This window comes from Lissotriton vulgaris, chromosome 2_1, assembly GCF_964263255.1.
Source record: "Lissotriton vulgaris chromosome 2_1, aLisVul1.2, whole genome shotgun sequence".
NCBI classification, from domain to species: domain Eukaryota; kingdom Metazoa; phylum Chordata; class Amphibia; order Caudata; family Salamandridae; genus Lissotriton; species Lissotriton vulgaris.
In genome coordinates, this window is record NC_141687.1 from 1,482,279,666 (window position 1) to 1,482,302,975 (window position 23,310).

The 23,310-nt window shown below is 47.4% G+C and overlaps 1 protein-coding gene across 1 annotated transcript in view; it reads left to right on the forward strand.

Moving 5' to 3' along the window:
• The window catches only part of CCDC93 (CCC complex scaffolding subunit CCDC93), a 994,005-nt gene that overhangs the window by 911,012 nt on the left and 59,683 nt on the right, over positions 1–23,310 (forward strand). The window contains exon 20 of the mRNA XM_086957357.1: positions 12,486–12,523. Coding sequence (XP_086813483.1) covers positions 12,486–12,523 — 38 coding nt within the window. The remainder of the gene's footprint in view (positions 1–12,485; positions 12,524–23,310) is intronic.

Consider the following 23,310-nt stretch of genomic DNA (forward strand, 5'->3'; position numbering starts at 1 on the left):
TGTCCCGAAGCAACAAATGGGAGTCCTCTTCCAGTAGATCCGAGACTGAGGTATACACAGTTTGAAAATATGTCACAAAGCTATCAACAATACTCTGTGGATCAGTAAGCAACTTTCCCTCCGCTGTAACAAGTTCTGGGACAACACTCTCCGCCCTGTCTTTTCTATCCAACCATGCAATAAGTTTCCCTGCTTTATCCCCCAGATCATAAAGCCTACCCTGCTGCTCCCTGCCGAGAGCCCTGGCATTGTCCATGACCAAAGATCTATAATCATGCTGCTTAAGGTTCAGAATATGCAATTTAGCCCGGGTTACCTCCCGCTCCAGTTCTCCCTCCAAGCGACCAATCTCAGTCTCCGCTTCAACAACATCCTTATTCCTTTCCTTTTTCGTTCCAGCTATCAATTAGAGAGCCTGACCCCAAATGACTGTTTTAAAGGCTTCCCAGAGAGAGACAGAGGAGGATATAGATCCCTCATTTTCCAGAAAATGATCTAGAGCCTTAACGAGGTCCTTACGAAGTTTGGGGTTACGCATACACCAGGGTTTAATGGGGGCTATCCTACCTGCCAATCCCAAAGTAACATAAAACCGGAACCAGAACGGGGAATGGTCAGAGATACCCCTGGCCAGATGAACAGCTTCAGTTATGTAAGATGCATGGGCCGTGGGTACCAAACAATAATTTAAGCGGGAGAGACTGCCGTGGGCACCAGAGTGAAAAGTGTATTGCCTCTGGTCTGGGTGGAGCAATCTCCAGCCATCCACTAACCCCATTGTATTGAGAAAATCGGGCAGCCATCGCTTGGCACACCCCATATCACGCTGGGGGTGCCTATCCATGACTCCAGAAACCACTGCATTGAAATCTCCCCCCAAGATCAATAGCCCTATCGGGAGGTCCAGCAGGAGCTTCCCCAGATCAATGAAAGTAGTGGCTTGCATACCCGGGGGGCATACGCCGACAAGAGGGTAAGAACATGCCCCTCCCAATGACCCGTCACCCCAGCATATCTGCCCTTATCGTCCTCTAACGTGGAGTCAATCACCAATGGAAGCGCCTGAGCGCCTTTCGAATCAGGATACCCACCCCCCAGGCCCAGATGTAAATCCCGCATGGGCCACCAACTTGTACCCCATTCTATGCAAAGCCCTACAAGAGTTACCCACTAAATGTGTTTCTTGTAGCAAGGCCACATCCGGCGCATGACGTTTAAGATACTGAAGAACCACAGTATGTTTAATTTTGTCCCCCAAGCCATTGACATTCCAACTCAAAACCTTCAATTCCCTACCCCCCCATCATCATACATGAAAAGGGAACAAAAATCCTCTGTCGCATGCTAGTCAAACATAATGTAGTGATGCCATCAACAACAAAAACCAAAAAGAAAAACAACAACACACAATTAAGAAATCATAAACTCCACATACACCCAACCCCCCTCCCCCCACCCTGCACCTCTGCACTCGACTTCCGCCTATCCCCAACTGGCAGTGCGCCTGTCGCCCCATAATCTAACTAATCAACTATCTAAAGGTAGAAGTGAGGAGGAAGGCAGCTCAGATAGACCCCCCCCCTTACCCCCGTTTAATCTATTTCTGCGCCTAATTCGGATCACTGCCCAAAAGGACACTGCCGTCTCACCCACGGACCCCAAGCGGCTCATACTACTCCTGGTCCTGATCTCCCTCTTCTCATTTTTAGGTCTCTCTGCCCCTGGCTGGGGTTCTGTCTCAAACCAGTCCGAGGCAATGTCTGGATAGTCAAAAAAACAGGTTTTACCGTTGGCCTCAATCCTCAGCCGGGCCGGAAACAACATGGCATATTTCAGGCCCCTGTCTCTGAGCTTTTTCTTGATCCCCCAGGAATCTCTGGTGCTGTTTCTGGACCGCCTGCGTGAAATCCGGTAAAAAGGAGAGGCTGGTGTTCTCAAATCTCAAAGGGCCTCCCAACCTGGAGGCTTGCAGGATAGCGTATCAATCTCTGAAATTCAGCACCTTCGCAATCATCGGGCGGGGGGTGGGGTGCCAGGCCTTGGTCTCCCACCCGGGACTCTGTGTGCCCGTTCGATAGTAAAGAAATTACTCAAGCCTTTGGGTTGAAGGTGCTTGAGAACAAGGTCCTCCACAAACAAATCTGGCGCTGGGCCCTCTACCTTCTTCGGTACATTAACAATTCGAACGTTGCATCTCCGGGCCCTCCCTTCATAGTCGTCCAGTTTCCGGCTCGTAAGATCCCCTGCCCGCTGAAGGTCCCTCACCTCCTGCTGTAGCGACGCCACATCATCTATTAAGCTAGCAGTTTTAATGTCTAGGGACTTGACCCTTTCACTAGTTTTGGTAAGATCGGCACGGAGAAGGTTGACCTCAATGGTCATCGCATCCAGTTTTTAATCAAGCGTTTCCATTTTCTGCCATAAAGACGTTTTCATCCCCTCTATGGCCGCCATCATAACCAGCAAGGTGGGCTCTGGCAGAGTGTCAGTCGAATCTCTTCCCGGGTCCTGTACCTACCTTAAGTCAGACGGGTAGCCCCTGGGCAACGTGTACCGGTCCAGTTTATTGGCCTGGACAAAACGGGATCCTTTAGTAGATCGAGATTGCGGCTTATCGCTTTCAGGTTTAGTCGCCATCTTTGACCCACACCAAGGCTTCCACCCGTGCAAGCAATCCCGGTTTCGCCGATCCGAACCACGAAGAGAACCAATTCCCAAAAGGAGACAACCCTGTGATCGTCCGTTGCGCTACTGCTGGGCCCGCACTCTAGTCAATCCCAGCCTCGTCCGGATTCATTGGCCGGCGCTCCACTTCTCTCCCCAGGGCAACCAAGGTGGTCTGGCTCCTGCACCGCGGCCACTCACCGCCACCCGGGTCCAACCAAGGGCGCGATCTATTCCGGAATGGGGGTGCCGCCACAGACGCGCTTCGAGTATCCCATGACAGGAGATATCACCCAGTCATTCATCGCTCCAGCCATGGACTACAATCTACCACCGAAGACCTTTCCAAGGGGTGCTGTTGTCCACGGGCTCACTCATCCACAATCAAGGCCATCTCGCCCCCGCCACCAACAGACTTCGGCCGCTCACCGGCTCCACAGTGTTTATGGGTCGCTCCGCCGCCATTCCACAGGTGGGCACCATCGGGTATGCCGTCCGGACCGCCGCGAACTCGCCACCTTTGATTACGGGTCCACCTCCAAGTCTGCCGGGTCGGCTGGGTGCCTTCAGACTCTGCCGCTACCGCTGTTTACACCACGGCCGGCCGTACCTTCAATGCAGCCCCAGACTATCCAATGCCTCGGTGGCCCTAACCCCTACAGATCTTCGCTCCGGTCTCCGATCCCACAGCGGGACCGGAGCTACATCCAGGGGCAGCGCTGTCCACCCACTGGGCCGGTGCCACCAAATCGGCGCAGGATGCAAAACCAGGGGCTCCACAGCGCTCGCGGGGCCCACCGTCTTCCCTCCACCAGTGGGGACTGCCAGGCAGACTCTCCGGGTCCCAACTGCGGCTCCGCTTCACTATTTCAGAGCCCACTTGCAAAATCACCGAGCCGGCCGGCCACTTCCGGGTCCTGCCGCGGCTGTTTATCCGTTCGCGGCCGGCCGCAGCCTCAACTTTAGCCCCAGGCTTTCCAGCGACGGAGGCCCAAAATCTTCTTGCCTCTAACTCTGGTCCCCGATCTCACAGCGGGACCGGAGTCGGGCCGGGAGGCACCTCAGGAGTTCCAACAACCACTCCTAAGATCAGGAGCCTATCAGGATGTGGGGTGCGAGGGTTCCGTACCGTCTGAGCTACTGCCCTACGCGGCCATCTTGGGCGCGCGCTCGGCTCCTCCTCCCTTGGGCGGGCGCTTGGCTCCTCCTCCTGGAGGAATTTTTATGAGCTATTTGTGCACTTCTTATCCTTATAGGGACTTCGTCTTCCTCTTTTCTCTGCCTTATGTCCATATTGGCTATGCTGGTGCCACGGGCAGGCAACCTCCTTGGCCTGATTTACTTTCATTTCCAAGTTCGACCCTTTTCCGTGTGGTCCTTCCCTTAGCTTTGTTTTCTCAGGAACACATGGATGTCACCTGTCCTTCATTGGAAACCAGTGAGAGGCAGGATACACCGTCACTGGCACCACTGGAGTTTGATAACATCCAACCGATGGGTTCTCCGGTTTGTACGGAGGGTCTACTTACTCCCCTTCGTGACTACCTCTCCACCCATGCCACCTGATGGAGGACTATCTCTCCTTACTCCGCCAGAAAGTGACAGCTCTCTTGGCTAAGGGAGCAGTAGAAAGGGTGCTGACACCAGAAGAATGTTTTGGTTGTTATTCCCGCTACTTTCTGGTGCCCAAAATGGCAGAGGTCTTTGTCCTATTCTAGACCTACGCCCCATCAATTTCTTCATGAAAAAGGAGAAATTCAAAATGCTCACGCTCGCTAAAGTCCTGTGTGCCCTAGACCCGGGAGACTGGATGGTAGTGTTCGACTTCCATATTTCAACTTCCTGTCTTGGCTGCTTACAGACATTACCTAAAGTTCATGATCGGTCACTAGTACTTTCAGTTCACCGTGCTCTCCTTTTGCCTTACCAGCACCCCTCGGGTGCTCATCATGGTGATGGTTGTGGTTGCAGCTCATCTGCGGATATCAGGGGTGCCGGTCTTCCCTTTGAGGGTAACAGGTATATGTTCTCATCCAGAGACAGATCTGTTTCGGAAATTGTTTGTATTATAATAATTTCATGTTTAAAAAAACCTTAAGCTGGGTATTTTTTATATTAAGATAAATGTCTACAGTGGTTGTGATAGTCCTCAAACTTGCAAAAAACCCTCTTACATTATGACAAATATACACAAATATCTAGAGGTAAGTCAAACTTAGATATGTCTACATTGTTCACGTAGTCCTTTGTCATAATCCATATACATTAACTTTAGGATGGGGTCACATAAGCAATAGTCACACGTTAATGTTTGCAAACATTACCTTTAAAATAATGAAAATTCAAGGAATTGAAGTCCATCTCTCCCAAGTATCTGGAGAATAACAGGAGGAGACCAGTATGCAATTTATATGAGAGCAGCTGGGCACCCAAAACCGTAAATCAGCTGATAAGTTGTCACCAGCCAGGGCTCGCTTTGAGTGTTTACCTCCCTAGGGCTTGAGGCTGTTGGACCACCAGGGATCTCTCCTCCCAGGTTTAGCAGAAGGACTAACCCTGAGATCCATAAGTCACAGTTTGGCGGTCTCTAGGGTTTAGGACCTCTTAAGCTGTTGCCAAAATGGGAGCATTTTCTATAGTGACACCAGCGCCGTGAAGGGAACGGCTTGTCAAACTTACCTGGGGCTGCCATCACTCCGCCGAGAGGGGAACGGCTCGACACACAGCCGCACAGCCGCACCAGCAACATCGCCGCCGTGTGGGCAGGGAACTACAATTCCCTGGTGCCCCGGCAGTTGTGACGCCAGTAGAGCGCCCGGATGTGCGTTAAAAGAGTGGAGCGCCGAGCGCTCATTGGGAGCATTTTCTACAGTGACAACAGCGCTGTGAGGGGAACGGCTTGTCAAACTTACCTGGGGCTGCCATCACTCCGCCGTGAGGGGAACGGCTCGACGCACAGCCGCACCAGCAACATCGCCGCTGTGTGGGCAGGGAACTACAATTTCCAGGTGCCCCGGCGGTTGTGACGCCAGCAGAGCGCCCGGAGGCTTGTTATGAGTGGAACGCCTCTCGCCTGGGCGGGCCCGTTTAAGACCGGAGAAGGCCGGGTCGGGCCACCCCCCTTCCATTTGCTGCACAATCTGGCCTCGTGAGTACTTTGTTACTTGTCTATTATTGCAGTGTATTGGGTTTCTCTCTGTACTTATTTTGCCGCCTAAGGAGGTTAAGGGGAGAACGGACACTGCCAATTTCACAGGAGCCATGGACCAGTTCATAACGAGGATGAACTGTGTTGTTGACGAGGGGATTACTATAATGGAGCGACGTGTCTCTCAGGAACTGGCTATTGCAAGAAGGTCTTCAATGGGACTTATTGCGAATGCGCAGACTCCTGTCCACCCAAATGTTAATAGTGGTTTAAGTGTTTCCCCAATTTTAGAACTCCCCACCCCACAGCTCCCCACTTGCAATTTGTTTCGGGCCCCAACTAGTAGCCAGTCCACGGCCTCAGATTCATTGTTGGTATCCCCGCAAAGGTTTCCTTCTGTGCCTAATATTGTTAAAGTGCATAACATTAGGCAACAGTGTGGGAGAGATCCAGGAGCAATTCCAAAAAATAAAACATTAAGTAACATTGGTGGGAGGAAAAGGAAAGCTAGAAAAGTTATGAAAGAGAATCCTGTCAACCCTGAGCATGCTGCTGGAAACCTCGTCCCGGGCTCAGTTGATTCCCCACTGCCGAGCAGGGAGAGCCAGGCAACAGGTGGGTTATCCAGTCAAAGGGAACGGGAGGGGGCGCAGGAGGCTGAGTCTAATGTTATCTATGACACTCTTAAGCTCCTTCTAGCGCCATTTGAGGATAGGCTGAGCAAGATCGAGGTCCATCTAAAAAGGATTGAACGTGACATTAAGGGAATTGTAGAACCCCCTATAAGAGATAATCCTTCTACAGCCACTCAATCGTTAGCAAAAACCCATAAGGGAAATGCTGTTGCCTTAGCTCCTGCCATCCACAAAGAAACAATAGCTTCAAATACAGCCAATTTGGTTTCATCGGCACCTGTAGCTACACCCCCTGTAAAGGACAAAGCACCTGCCAAAATAGCTCTTGCCAGCAAAAACATAACACAGCGCAAGACATACCAGGTGGGGAGGTCCCTACCACCCAATCTAATATAGGAAAAAAAAATCTTAAACTTACCCCCGGAGGTTTGCCCACTTGTGGTTGTTCTAGCTGGCGTACCAATGTTGGGCAAAAATGAGGTTGAAAGCCCCGCAAAACTGTGGAATAGGGTCGTACATTGGTTAAACACGAATAGACCCTTGCCCCCGCAGCTTGTTGGTAAAATACTTATGATCCGGAGGGTTCCATGGGTGGGTCATCTGGCAAAAAACATAAGGGGCGACTGTATTTTGATAAACTTTAACAACCCCGGAATTGTTGATTACATTTGTAACTGCAGATACCCTTGTACAGGAACGACCATTCATTTTTTCCCACTGACTTACTTTTATCCCCTAGGTTATTTTACCCCACAGTTAGATGGTTGGACACTGGTACAGCGGAACGGGAGGGGACCAGCTCAGGGGGATGGCATATGCACCCCCCCCCCCCCCCTCACATGAATACTTTTTTCAGTCACAACCGTTTTGATTGCCTGGAGGTTGTCGATTGACTCGATGATGGTGTAAGAGAATTGAATAATCCGCTTCCCCCTTTGGGTGGCTACTCTCCAGACTCATTTATATCTGTGGGCCATGAGTCTTCAAATGTAGCACTAGATATCCTGAGAAACTCTATTATTGTACCTAGCCAGGACTTAGGTGAAACCCCATCTGTCCCAATCTCTCATAAGGTTCATAATAATACTCTCAAACTTGTCTCGTGGAATGTGGCAGGTCTGCGAAACAAGCTCTCTTTACCTGACTGGAATAACTTTATTGATGGGCATGACACATGTATGTTTCAGGAGACATGGAGCCTCGAACCTTTATATAAGCAGGGATTTTCTTGTTTCCACGTGCCTGCTACTACGGTGGGGCGTGGTCGCCCCTCGAGAGGGCTTATGGCATGGGTGAGGGTGGACCTCAATCTCAAGATTTCTCACCATGCCTGTTCATCTTTGGACATTATGAGACTTTCCATTGGGGGTATCAATGGTGTCCCCACTTGGGAACTTTTTAATGTATATGCCAGAGTTACCCAAGGGGGTGCTAAATCCACTACTATCGATATGTTAACTGATCTGCTTAAATTGTGTTCTCCTGACTCTGTAATTTTGGTTGCTGGGGACTTTAACTGCTCGTTTGAACCTTTGGCAGTAGACGACATTCTCGGAGTGCATGAAGATGATGCACAATGGGGCGTTCCACCCCTTTCCCTCCCGTTTTGAGGAGATGGTCTCCAGTAGTTATTCAGCTGAATGCTCTAGCGTTTGAGACAGGTCTTAGAGCTGTGAATGGTCGAACCAGCTCCGATGCTCAGGGGGCAAATACATACAATTGAGTATTGTGTGAGAGTAGAATCGACTATATTATGGTAGATAGGAGAGCATGGAATTCAGTGGTGGACATGGCCATTATACCATCAGTAGAGAGTGACCATAACCCCTTGTCCCTTACACTGGTTGATTTGTGGCAGAGAAGCGAGCATACCCCATCAAATAGTGTGAGGCTAATAACTAAGCAAACTATACCATCCAATTGCAACAGATTCCTCAAGTGGCCTAAATTTAGTATGGATGAGACCAGATTAAGTGCTCTGGGTGGAATCCTTACTGAGCAGTCCTCAAGGCTTTCTGCGGCCTGTAATGGTGCGGCTGGCCCTGTAGAGGCAGAAGCCAATTACACTGATACTATGGACCAGATTGGCAAACTGTTTATAGTTCCAGGGAAAAAGAGGTTGACCTCTGTAAAACCGGTGGAGAAATGGTTTGATGGCAATTGTAGAAAGATGAAAAATAATTTTAATTCTTGCAATCAAATCATGTAATCCTGTAGCTGTTCGGTTGGTCAGACTGCATTATAGACACACCATAACAACAGCAAAAAGGGAGTGGGAAGAATCCCATTGGGAAAGCCTTAGAGAAGCAAGCAATACTAAGAATGGTGATCTATTTTGGGCCTTGGTAAGAAGATCCAATCGTTGCGATCCTGACCAAATCCCCAACAATATCACAGACAATGAATGGTTTGAGCACTTTAGTAAACTCGATCGAGGTAATGAACTTCCCAGAGCCCCAGTGCATTTGAGCGGTGCCCTGGATGTTGGATCTGGACAGGTTCTTCTTCCTAGAGTTGATAAAAAAGAGGTCCTGGCTGCAATAGCCAAGAGTGTGCCTGCTAAAGCCCCAGGCCAGGACGGTGTACCTGGCGATCTTCTTAAAGCGAATCCTGACGGTTGGGCCATTTATTTTGCATTCCTGACGAATGCCTTGTTGGAAGGTTCACCCCTCCCAAATTCATGGAAGGCGGCAGAAGTGATCCCTATTTATAAGAAGGGACCCAGGGAGGACCCTGCCAACTATCGCCCAATTAGTCTTATAGATGTGGGGCAGAAATTGGTTGGGAGGGTACTCCTGGAGAGGATTCTTTCTTGGGCTGAGGATAATAACATCATCTCACCCTTTCAGGCAGGCTTTAGGGCTTGCACAGGCAAGGTAGATCAAGTGTTTAGGTTAGTGCTTTTACACTGGAAGGTGGCTAGCATTGGCAAAGGCGGTCTTTATTTGGCATTTATTGACCTGAAGCCGGCCTTTGACCTGGTTCCCCGAGACCGCCTCTGGCTGATCTTGGAGGAGATGGGGATTCCTTTACCAAGCTTGAATCTTCTGGCACGCATGCATGACGGTACCTACGCCTGTATTAGATGGGGATCACAAGAGCAAAAAACTGATAGAATACCTGTGATTCGAGGGGTACGTCAGGGCTGCGTGCTAGCCCCGACACTTTTCACGTTATTTGTCAACGGTGTAGTCTCTTTTTTGTTAGAAATAAATGCTGATGCCCCAGTCCTGGCGGGTGATAAAGTCCCCGCTCTTCTCTTTGCAGACGATACGCTGTTGGTATCAAAAACTCCTCCAGGACTACAGAAGCTGCTGGATCGCTTCTGCCTGTTCTGCAAGCTTAGGGGTCTTGTCATATATACCTCGAAAACTAAGATCCTTTATTTTAATCCTAGTAAGTCATCCAGATCCACCCTCTCTTTGGACGGGGTGTCACTGGAACGCGTAAAAGAATTTGACTACTTGGGAATCAGAATTTCGGATAAATTAAAGTGGCGACCTCACATTGATAAAATGGTATTAAACCATAAAGGAGTTTTTGGAGCTCTAGGGCGGGAACACCGTACATCCATCTCTAAGCCCATTGCTCCCGCTTTGGATATTTATGCTGCAAAAGCTGTTGGTTGTGCCCTTTATGGTTCAGAGATGTGGGGTTTTGAGTGTGTTGATGCCCTGGTCACGTCTGAGAATAAGATTTTTAGGGAGCTGGTATCGCTCCCAAGGGGTACTCCTATCAAACCACTATTGAGTGATTTGGGTCGCCGCTCTATCAAGGAATTAGCCAGATTACGTCCCCTTTTATACTGTGCTTGGTTATGGCGGACACCGGAGCGCTCAAGGTACTTAGATGGTCTGAGAGAAGTTATGAATCTTCATGGTGCTCATAAAATTAGCTGAATTCATAATATTAAGAAGCTTCTGCGCGAATCTGGCTTGCCAACTGACTGGGAGCCTGGGGTCTCTTTATCCAAGACCGAGACTAAGCGAGCCTATTGGACATGGGTTGACGATCAAGCGCAAAGGGACCCAAACCAAGGTAGGCTGACGGAGGCATTCAGACAGCATAAACTAAAGCCCCGCTTGGAGTCATACTTAGACTTTATCAAGAAACCTAGAGATAGATCCCTTTTTATCCAGTTCAGGTTGGGAACACTCCCTCTCCGCGATCACACCTGCAAATGGAAGCCACCGCACCAAACCTCTTCTGTATGCCCAATTTGTGAAGGTGTGACTGAAAACATCCTTCATGTCTTCTTTGTATGCCCAGCCTATGTAAAACCCAGGCAGAAATGGCTCAAACCTGTGTGACTGTTGCTTGGAACCAGGGACCAATCCTCTGCACTCAGAATACTCAAGGCTGACACTAGTACAACCTTGGTGTGTGGGGTGCCCAAATTTCTCAGTTGGGCCTGGCTGATTAGATTGAAGGCTATTAAAGGTTCTTAGTCCTAGCTGAATTTTTTTAAATACTCACAAAGCTGATAAAAGTTTAATATGTATTTTAAAATATTTATTGAAATATGAATGTTTTTTTATAATCTTTTTTAAGAAAATGTAATGCTAACGAACTGTGGTTTTATATTTTTATGTGCTTTTATGATATTTTGTATATCGAAATAAAGCTTTGATGATGATGATGATGAATTTATATGAGAGCAGCTGGGCACCCAAAACCGTAAATCAGCTGATAAGTTGTCACCAGCCAGGGCTCGCTTTGAGTGTTTACCTCCCTAGAGCATGAGGCTGTTGGACCACCAGGGATCTCTCCTCCCAGGTTTAGCAGAAGGACTAACCCTGAGATCCATAAATCACAGTTTGGCGGTCTCTAGGGTTTAGGACCTCTTAAGCTGTTTCAAAATGGGAAAAAACACACGTGAACATCAGGGGACTCATTCTTATCAGGGAATTCATTCTCACAGCAGTAGTGTTACCCTTTTGTATTTGAGTCTGCATAATACGATGGTGGATAGGCTGGTGCTTGAATTGCAGATCACTAATCTGCAGCTTTATTGATGTTTACCGAGGAAAATATCCTTAGCCTGGCTGTCATAGCCCCGTTAAACCTAGAGGTGAGGGTCAGAAAAAATTACCCACGCTCCCAGGGAATAACTCCCTTGGTGTTGGGCCCATGGTTTTATAACAGTAACAAACTTCCACTTTGTTACAGTTTGATGCATGGCCATTAAAACTGGTGGCAGCCGTCCAACCTACTGTTTGTACCTTGTCAGGAACCGCTATGACTGTAGCTTCTGTTAAGGAACAGAGATCACTGCTGTGCCACCAGTGACTTTTAGATTTGGCAGAAGGTAGTCCATCAGGGTGGTGGACATTTTCCAGCCTGACAGAGTACTGTCCTTCAAAATGTAGAGCAGGACCTTAGCATGGACTTAAATAGCAGTCCAGACCTATTAGCTTAGCCAATGTTTGTTTAACTTGTTTGTTCCATTAGACTAGGGCAACCAGCCAATCATCCCTATCCGAACTGCTTGGTAGCATACACTCTGCACTGGAACACAAGAAATCCTCAGATGCTTTGTGGCCTTTTGGGTCCTAATTGAAGAGTTGGTGTTATAGTCGTAAGCACATCAATCCTGAGACCCTCTTTCTAGAAATTGTTCGTCCAAATTTGTCATTCTCACTCTTTTTGAAATACCTTTCATTCCCTTTTTTTTTGCGTGGAAGCTTGTAAGTAATGAAGATGAAGTGTACAAATGGTGACATTTCTGGTGAATACAATGTGTTCTCTGTTTATACCTTCACCAAACTAGGATAATCATAATTTCCGAGCCTGGCACGTTTTATCAAGAATCTTCAGTGAAAAACGTGCTAATTTTCAGTTTCTGGGGTCTAGCCATTTAGATGACGATTTTGTTAGAATTGGCTGTAAAAAGAGATTGAAATGTATAAGTCGATGTGTGAAGAAAGCAATAGAATTATGGGGATAATATTTTTTTTAAGTAATTACATCTATACATATAATTCTTGTATTGCCAGTGCATTTACAGTGCATGTGATACCCTGTTTTTTCTTTGACAGGTTAACTTGCTGAATTCAATTCACGACAATTTTCAGCAGTAAGTATTCTTTTTTTAATGGTTATTGGATATTAATATGTAACATAATTAAAATAATTGATTAGTTTTCATGAAGAAATCATATCAGTTTTGGACTAGTATTCAGCAATAGACCTAAATCAAGTCCAGTGTATTTAGGCACAATGACAATATGGTGCTTTATCGAAAAAATGTTTCTTAAATAATTGCTCCTCAGGCATTGATTATTTTCAGTTTTCTAAGTCATAGGTTGCTGTATGATGTTTATCATGGTTAAAAGAGTCTGCAAGAAGGAAGATTTTTTTTTTAAAGGAGGAGAATTCAAGCAGAAACTTTGGTACCCAATTCAGATCACTGTCTTATAGCTTAATTATGTTTTTTGTGATAGAAAAAACCCTTCGAAAATAAAACGTATATCAATTGTGGTTGCTGTCACATTAAAGTGGTGGGGGAAGTGCCAGGGAGAATAACATAAAGAATTAAAAACTGTACTTGCACGACGGCCGCCGTCTCGGTGCTCTGCTCCTCTCCTGGCAGTCAATGGGCTGGTGCACAGGCTCTCAGACTTAAGTGAACTCCCCTTCACCAATCCAGATGCTGATTTCATGCATGTTATACTATTACCCAGCATGAGAGAAGCGCTGGGATTAGTTGGAGTGGGTTGGTCTGGAGCTAACTCAGGGCCTGGGAGCCTGTGTTTGTACTCCACCCGACTGTGCAACCCAGCTCGGGTTGGGGAGATATAAGCATTCATGTCGGGCTAGGTGTTGTAAGACAGCTGACCAAACAGACATGCGCACTTGCGATGCCCACCAGTACTCGTCCCTGCTGCAGGTGCTGTCCAGGAAGCAATAGTACCCTATACCCCCTCACCACCCCACATGACTCGGCTGGGCGCCCTCAGGATGAAAAATAAAATGATTTAACATTTTATTTTTCATGATTGACTTTGCTGGGCTCACAGCAGTGGAGCGATGCTCCTCTGCCCTAATGGGGGAGCTGCCGCTGATACCTATTAGAGCTACATGTTTTTCACAGTAAACCAAAGTTGTAACAGGGATTGTGACAGAGCACAGGGAAGTTGGTGAATTATGCAATGTGTTTCACTGAATAGATATTTCATGTTTCTAACAACATTTGGCAGCAGGGTATACCTAACTCTGAAGCATGAAAAGGCACTGCACAAAGCAATAAAAATGCACAGCTCAATTTTTTTTTCTCATTAAAAAAAAGAAACCTAAGTGCCTTTCCAATGTCCAAGAATAAAATTTCAGTACAGCCTAAAAATTATGAGAAGAAGACACACAGAACAAAAATGATAGTGAAACCCAGTGTGGCCCAGATGGCAATTAGTTGAAAAGTTTTTTTGTTTTCAATAAGTTCATCTTTCTGCATATATCACACCAAATGAATTATCATTCCAGGCATCAGGCTGGTCTGAAAAAGCTTTTACCCAGTAATATCTCTTCAGCTTTGCTCTGTGGATTCATGTGGCCTAATTTAGGTTTCCACCTCACGAAATGAAGACACCAGTGAATATTAGGTGTTTCCTGGCATGCTGGCATCAGTTCTGTTTTTCCACACCTCATCAGCACTCAACCAGAGCTCACTGTCCTAGGCACTTAGCTTGTGGTTGTGTCAAATGTCACCTCAAAAACATTCAGGTTTCTAGCCTTAGTTAAGATGACACAAGAAAGCATCCCTTCCAGATCCTCCTTAAAACTGCTTTTGGTGTGTTAGGTCAGAGCATGACTTTACTGTCTGTGATTCTTGTGCCGCCAGCCACCAGAATGCTGGTAAGCAGCCGTAGGTGAAGTTGATTCTGGGTTGGTCATGCAATAGGACATCTAAGCAGTCTCAGTCACCCACAGTTTAGTCACTTTTAAGGGAATGATCTCCAAAAAGATCATTCCATTAAAAAAGCCAGAAAATGCGCCATAGAAGTACTCTATTTTCCACAATAAACTGTCACTTAAACGATGTTCCCTTGGAAGCACACCTAACTAGGTTTCAGAGATTAGCCCAGAAGGAGGAGGGTATTGGGTCCCACTCCACAGCCTTCGTAATGCCTAACAAAGTCTACGGCTGTCCAGAAGATGATGATTCGGAACTGAAAATGCCTTTGCTCATTACAATATTCATGCTGACTCACAAACTGAGAGTGACCTGGCTACATCACAAGGAAAATACATCCCTTACCTATTAATCCTTGCTACAGAGAATGTGTTCTCATTCATGACTGTAGTTTGAAAATCTCCTGAAGACTTAGCCTTACTGCTCTTGCTTCAGAGGAAGTTTTCTTATTTATGACTTATTTATGACTGTAGTACAAAAAGTTGCTGAAGCCTTAGCAAGACCAGTCTTGCTTCAGAGCAAGTTTTATCATGTATGACTTCAATGCAAAAAGCTGCTGAAGCCTTACAAATGACTTTTCCCTCTTGCGAGCTCTCCTCTTCAGTTGCAGAGCCCTTGCTGTCATTGAATGAAGTACTGTTGATTTCCATCATGAATGCTTGTGCAAAGCCCATTTTGGGTGCAGAAGTCCACAGACAGTCAGAAGTCATAGGCTTTGGCTCATCCCCACCTTTAGTCTTCTCAACCATCACCAGAATGTCTTGTAGTTCAAAAGCCGTTCTTAAAGCAGAACCTGAATGGCTTCCCTAGGGAGTTCCTCATAGACAGTCAAAAAAATCGACTTTGATGGCTGAAAAGTCTTAGCTTCTGGCCTACCACACTTAAAATGACACCTGGCTTCTGTTCTAACATGGTCATGTCTTGTGGGAAATGTCAAAACTTAAAGTGATGAGCTTGCCCAAATCACATGAAAAAGCTGTTTATGGACCTGTACTGTGACGGATTTGACGAGTGCAAACAAATCTCAATGTGTCACCAGGACTCTGCAGGCATCATTGCTCTGTCTATAAGCCCTGCTGTCATTCTGCATAGCACACTTGGATGCTTTCCTCTGGCTCCTTCAGAGAGCTTCATGCCATACTCAAGGACATGCCTTTCCATGGGAGAGATGCTGTTTGAAGAAAAAGTTGACTCCTCCCTGGTGCGCTTCAAAGACAGTTGAGTGACAGAGCTTCAGCTTGGGCCTAGCCTCCCCGGCACAATAGTACCTCAAGCAATATTAACAGTTTGGTGGCTATTCCAAGGAAGTGTAGTCCCACCAGAAACAACCTTCCCAGCCCATCTAGCCACTCCAGAATCTATATTGCTTCTTTTGGGACAGGAGTGAGTATAGGTGAGAACTAAAACTCCAGATGAAGTCTATGCGATTGTCTTCTTACTCTGCTACCTCAAAACATCTCTGACTCCCCCTTTCAAATTACCACCTTCCGGTCAGGGAAAGATCTCCTATTTTTAGGTGGTGTTCTTGATTGGGTCTTCCACCTAATCTGCGAAAGGGTATGCCCTTCTCTTGCTGTCTCACCTTCTGGAATGTCCCCCTTATACCCGGACATGTTTTCTGAGAACATGACTCCAATTTGGAGGCCGATGTCCTTCCCTGCTGATCATAGGGGGCCATAGAGGTAGCATCGCTGGAAGAAAGAAGCACAGGATTCTATTCCCTTTACTACTTGTTCCCAAGCAGGATGGAAGTCTGAAACTCATCCTGGATCTTTGTCTTCTGAATTCGTTCGTTTGGCAGGAAAAGTTCAAGATGCTGTCCCTATGCCAGGTTTACTGACCCTGAATACAGATGACTGGGTTCTGGCCCTAGATCTTCAGAACTTGCATTTTCATCTTCCAATTTTTCCCATGTACATTGTTTACTTGAGGTTCTCTATGGTTCCTTGCGCTCTCATGTATATGTTTGTGTTTCTACCCTTTAGACTGACAACTGCACGACATGACCTCATGAAAGTGCTGGTTGTTGTGACCTATTCAGTGTGAGAGGCAGGAGTTTATGAATTCATGTACTTGGTCAACTTGATTGTGAAAGCTTAGTACGGGGTGCTGGTCAGTGAACACCATCAGCAGAATATCTCTCTCCTTCATAATTTTGGTTTTACCATCAGTGTCCAAAAGTCCCAACTCTCTTCTACGCAGAGGTTAACTTTCATATTGACAGTACTGAGCTGTACTCTAGCAGTCTCTATGAAGACCTTTCATCCTCCTCCTGGGATCACACATATTCAGAAGGTTATTCTGAGGTTTCTGATTCAGGCTCCGGTCCTGGTACTGCTGTTCTTGCATCTGTTTGGCCTTGTGCATTGTTTCGGTGTCACATGGCAGAAGATGGCCCTTCTACCACTATCTCGACTGTGAGGGCGTATTGTACTCCCTTCAATGTCACATGATCTCAATTCTGGCACCAGAACGAGGTTGGTGCCACCTACCTTTAAGGGAGTGTTATAGGAGAAGTTTTCCAGATCAGTATGACGCCTGGATGGATATTCAAGAGGAAAGGATCCATTAGAATTTTGCTCCCTGAGACAAAGTGAGAAACTCATTCATTGCAAGATGAAATGTTTGGCTTTGTGCAGACATGGCTACAAAGTGGAACAAAAGCCCAACCCCGTCGCATCACCTCAATCCTATCCCTGGAGGCAGAAAATAGCAGTTCACCCTCTGCCCCCATGCTATACAAACAAACTTTATAAAATGTTGCCACCAGCTTGCAATTGGCTTTCAAAAAACCATGCACTGGTTGACTATTGTGTAGTCATGTTTTTAGTCAGGCGGCTGTGACGGCCTTCTGGGGTTCCTTGCATTCCCTGGTGACCCTGGGACGGCCCCTTTCTTCTTTTTCTCTCTCGGTTTCATGCTCTTGGGCGGCCTTCGGCCTTCCTTGGTGGAGTCGTGCCTGTGGTTCCGCCTCGATTCTTGATGTCAGGTTGGTCTTGGCCTGCATTGGCGCAGCTGGCCCTCCTTCTGGTGCTCTATTCTGGGTCGTTCCCCTTGGGCTGTTGCCCCGGTTTCTCCGGGGTTCTGCCTCTGGGTCGGCTCTTCTCGAGTTCTCTTACTTTGGCTTTCGCCTTGTGCTCCATTGGTCTGTGCCACCTTGCGGCTAGGACGATTTGTGCGTCACTGGGGGTTGTGTCCCTTCTCAGTGGGCTGTGGTGTGTCTCCATTGACTCTTCTTCTTTTCTGCTGGGGTCTTGCACGCCTGTTCCTCCTTCGCATGTCCACTCCTCTTGGCTCGGTGCCGTTCCTGTCTTGTCTTCTGCCGTGCGTCGCCTCTCTGCTCTTCCACCCTGGATGGAGGTGGCGTTCTCCTTTGGGGGACTCTGCCCTTCCTTACCTCTGCCTCTTGGTTTATTTAGGGGGGTTCTTTGCTCCTCCCTGTGCCTGCGACCCTTTTTGCCTGGTGGGTCGTTCCTCCTTGCCTCATGATGCATCCCCTGTTGGGGCTCTGTGTTTTGTTGGGCTGGTGTGTTTTTCTCGCACTCCCTCCTCCCCTCTGGGTATGGCTAGGGTATCTGTTCTACGTTAAGGAATCTGCGGCTAGTAGTCCCAATCAGATGTACCAGTTACTTACCTTCGGTAATAGAGACGATTCTAGCCGCAGATTCCTTCACGGCCCACCCTTCCTCCCCGTTCTGCGAGATCCCTTTCTGCTGAGCCTTTAGCACTTGCCCCCTTTTGGGTGGCTTGGTCACTACGGGTGCCCCTCCCCCTTGGGTTGGGCTTACTTTTGCCTCTGTAGGGTGCCTTTGCCCTCTTTGGTGCCCTGTTCCTTTCTTCCTGGTAGACGTGCACTCTGGTTGGTCTTTTAGGGTGGATTCTTGTGTCCTTCTGTGTCCCCTTCTTATGGGGCTTTCTCCTCCCTCGCAGTCTTCTGGGTTGGAGTTCTCCAGGCTGTGGCTCGGTCCCTGGCCCTTGCGGGGTCTGGGTGTGCCTTGAAGGGATTGTCTAGGGTTGTTGTGGTCCCTTGTCTGTTTTGGGCTTTTCCCCTTTATTGTTCCTGGATATGGCGGCGTCTGCTTGCCCTTCTTACAGATCTTTTGTGTTTATCTGTCCACTGGGTGGGTGTCTCCCTCCCCTTGGAGGGCTGTCCTTTCGGACTGCTGATGAAGTCTTTTCTGTCAAGGTGTCCTGCTCTGCAGGGTGGGCACTGACTTTGTGGTACCGTTGGTCACCGTGGATTTTTTTTTTTGCCTTGCACTACTTTATTTAACACTGTTGTCATACTCTTACAGTTTTGTTTGCACTGGCTCTGCGTGGTGGCGCGGAAAAGTTCTCTGAAGCAAACTAATGTCAGCACGCCGGGGTGGGGCTTATGTGACCTCGCTGACGTCATGCCCGCGGACGACGTCAGGGCAGGGTCCCGTGGTGCCGCCCCCTGCACGCAGAGTTGCTGGGGCAAGAAAAAGGTTTTCCGGATCCACTCTCACGCCTGGGGATAATTCTACATTAAGGAATCTGCTGCTAGAATCGTCTCTACCAGATACACTATTACCGAAGGTAAGTAACTGGTAAATTGAGGGTTAACCATGACGAGGCTTGTAATACTTCCTTGAGGTGGATAGTCACCCACCCCAAATAATAATCCATTTTCTTACAACCTTGGATTTGCAGAATGTAGTGTCTTCAGGAGAGGCCTTAATATTCGCCTGTGTCAGGCAGCCCTGGCTCCGCAGCAGGCCCATCCCCTTTTTGTGCAGCAGTACAGGGGAAACAAGAAGCAAAAAGGTCAGATCTCTTGTCAGCCCCCTGTCTCCTCTTCCTCCTCCCTGGCCACCAGGTGGAAGCAGTTGTAGTTTTCTGTTGTCGGGGCACTTGAGTCAGATGGGGGGGTGGGTTTCCTCTTTTTCACAGGGCTGGAGTGACACAACTTCAGACCAATGGGTCCTTCGGTCTATGGAAAAGGATTATTCCCTACCCTTCCACCGCTCCTGTCCCCAGATCTCTCCTCTGCGGTTAGACCTTTCACAGGACCACCTTCTCCTGCTGTAGCAAGCGGTGGCAGCCTTGCTTTAGAAAGGAGCTGTTTAGTTGGAGCCAAAGCAGGAATTTGGCAAGGATGCTACTTCTGGCCCTTCCTTGTCCCAAAGAAAGACAGTGGTCTTCATTCGATCCAGGACCTCAGGGTATTTAGCGCTTTCCTTTCGAAAGAATAGTTCAAGATACTGTCCCTAGCATAGATTCTTCTGGTGCTGGAGCTGGGAGACTGGATGATATCAATTGACTAACTATGATACTTATTTCCTCCTACCAGTCCTGAAGTCTCCCACAGCAAGTGCTTGTGATGTGTGGTGGGCTTGACTCACTACCAGTTTGTAGTCCTTCCGTTTGGCCTGACATGGGCACCGCGGGTTTTCACGATGGTGGTGGCAGTGGTGGTGGCCCATCTCAGAATGTCGGGAATTCCAGTTTTGCCCTAGCTGGACAACTGGTTCCCGAAAGCAAGCTTTTTCGAAGATGTCATGTGACATCTGCAGTTTCTTCTGCATGACCTGAGCTTCTTTATCAATTTGCTAAAATCTCCTCTAAAGCACTCCAAGCTTCTGCTATTCATAGGGGCAGTACTGGACACCACTTTGTTGTGGGCATTTCCCTCTATGCATAGAATGGTGGGCATCCAAACCCTGTTGCCGTGTTTTCAGGAAAGTGCTTGTCTTCCGTTCATGGGTCTCCTACACCTGCTGTCTTCTTGCATCCTCCTAGACATGCATATCTGCCGGCACATGCGTGCCCTCCAGTTGTACCTCTGCAGGCAGTGGTTTCAACATAGAGATCTGTCATACTCTGAAATGAACTCCATGGACACAACTGCAGAACTTGCCTAGTGGGTGTGGAAGAGAACTTTATTTACAAGATGTCCTTCCAACCTCCAACCACAATCCCCTCCCACCAGTCATGGCCACTGTATTAACAGATGCTTCACTCTAGAGTAGTGAGCTCATCTTGAGGATCAGAGGCTTCTGTTCATCGGCAGAGCAGAAATTGCACATAATCTGCTCAAATTGAGGGTGATTCGCCTAGCACCCAAGACTTTCCTTCCTTTTGTTGCTGGTCAATCACTCCAGATCCTGACAGGCAGTATAACCGTGATGTGATACATAAACAAGCATGGGGGAGTACGGTCTCATCCTGTCTGTCTGGAGGTGCTGAGACTCTGGCATTGGGCACACCAACACAGAATATGGAAGGTGGCGTTTCTGTCTCTATCAAAAATGGAATTACAGAAAGTAAAGAACCAGTTCTTGTGCACCTTTTTCATTGTCACACACACTGTCTTCCTCTCAATGTGGATTTTCTCACTCCAATCTGGAGGGTAGGTCCTCCATGTGAATCGTCTGAGCCCATTCCTTCATGTGTGGCGATTGAGTGGGAACATTTGATTGTTTTTCAGCTGCCTGAAGATGTGGTGGATATCATCTTGTCTCCCTGTTTGCCCAATAAAACTGTCTACTCCAGGAGGATGGTATAGGTTTGTCTCCTGGAGCGCAGACCACCATACTGATTGCTAGAAAGCTCAATTATTTTACATCTTGAGTTCACACTTTCATTGAGCCAAGAATGGTGCACCGTGGGTATAGTGAAGGGATGTTCTGCGGCCTTCAGTTTTCACCTGCCTCCCAGGCCAGCCATCTTTTACCAAATCTCATATTGTGTTGCGATTTTTTAAAGTACTATCCAACATGTTCCCTCACACTTCCATAATTATGCTTCAGTGGTACTTAAATTCGGTATGAGCCCCCACATAGTTGTTCCTTACATCTTTTGACCCTTAAGATAATTTACCTTGTTGCCATTGTGTCTGCTAGACGAGTCAGGGAACTGCAAGCACTGAGCGTCAAGCCTGCCTTTAGGTCTATCTTCCTCAACAAGCTTGTGCTCTGACCCAGCGCTGCTTTACTTCTTACGGTGGTGACCTCTTCCTGTCTAGGTCAGTTGGTTGCTCCCCCTTCACCCCTCTACCTTACTGTACTAATGAGAAGGAGAGGCTTCATAGGCTGGATCCTAAGAGAGTGGTTAGTTTATATATTGACTGCACAAAGGAATTCTCGGTGGTCCACCAGCTCTTTGTGAAGGATGTTGCCAGCAAAAAGTGGAAAGCGGTGCAGAAAAGAACATTATCTACATGGATTATCTTTTGCATTAAAATCTGCTATGCTTTGCAGCCAAAAGGTGCCCCATGAGGTCATTAGGGCTCACTCCATGAGATCCAAAACCACCACATCTGTCTGGCTAGGGGAGTCACTAGAGGAGACTTTGGCAGAGGACTGCTTGGTTGTGTCTTTACAGCATAGCCACGCACTTCAGATTTGATTTGAAGGTGAACAGGGATGGGCATGTTGCACTGTCTGTGTGTTGCAGGACTTCCTAGTGTAACCATCCACCAGGGTGGTATTGCTTGTTAATCTATTCAGGAGTTGAGTTACCTGCAGGTATAAGATCCCTCAAAAGAAATAGTTACTTGCCTTTGGTAATGATTTTTCTGGTGCATACTCTATCTACCTGCAGATTCCTCGCCAGTCCCACCCACCTCCCCCACTTTTGCTGTAACGGGCCAAAATAAAACTGGTTCCACTTCTCATTCTCTTGCACTATGTTCACAACGTGATGTCATTCCCGCCCTGCTGCTTTGGAAGTATGGAAAAAATAAAATAGGAAACTAACATTGTCTCAATGGTGGGGGTTGCTTTGTAGTACCTGTGACACAGCATAACATTACTTCTGGCACTATAAGGAGCCTGGTGGCCCCGACAATTGAGTGAGACTTATGAGAAAAGTTTTCTGGACCAGTCTGACACTTGGAATGATATTCAAGAGGTGAGGAATCTGCAACTAGAGTATCCACCAGAAACATTGTTACTGAAGGTAAATAACTTTCTCTTCTGTAAGGCAACACCACTACTATCTATTATTTCAACCGACCAGGTTGTGTGGAGGCTGTGGAGCCTACTGTGTTTTGTAGTGGTTCATTTGTGGAAGTGGGTGCAGTGGCAGGTAATCTTCCCTGTATTGGATTACCTACCAGGTTCCCTCTGTGTAAAGCAAGTGCTCTCAATTGCTTGTTACTGGATAACCTGAAGACATAGTTCCACCCTGAAGTGACCAAGGTGGTCTTCAGATTAGATTTTCCATTTAAGGATATCTTCACCACAGCCCAGAACTCTAAATTTGACTGATCCTGCTTCTGTCAAAAGTAGTCTGGGAAAATTGAGCACAGTCGCTTGTGGCCATTGCTGGTAGTCTTCCTCAGTAGCTACGATCACTCATTATACTCTAAAACAAATCTCACAAAGTTCTCCCAAGGTAGACCACCATGTACCAGTGGTTTGAACTTGGTGAGCAGGAACACGATGATAAAGCATGCCACTGGAAGTGGGTGATGGTGTTGGTCCTTTTAAAAACAACATCACAATAAGACCTGTTCCATAAACAGTGCAGTCTACCTTATTATAAGTTACAGATTGGTTGCCTATCTGTTAGACTTGGCATCTTAGGCGTGGTTTCCCCTGAATTTTTGCCTCTACCTTCTGTATTTTTGATGCTGCACTGGATTTCGTTTTTGCTGGCTTAGATGCTTTGGGCACTTTGTCACTGCTGGTCAGTGTCAAAGTGCAAGTGCTCCCTGTGTATATAGTTATTACAAGTTGTTCTCCCTGAGTGGCCTATTTGATTTACTGGTAAGTCCATAGTAAAGTGCGCTGAGTGTGCCAGAGCTTGTAAATCAAATGGTACTAGTGGGCCAGCAGCACTTGTTGTGCCACCCACATGAACAGCCCAAAAATGGTATCTCAGTCCTGCCACTGCAGAGTCTTTGCACAGTTTTAAAACTGCCATGTCAACCTGGCAAGTGCACCCACTTGCCAGGCCTTAACCTCCCCTTTTCTTACACGTAAGGC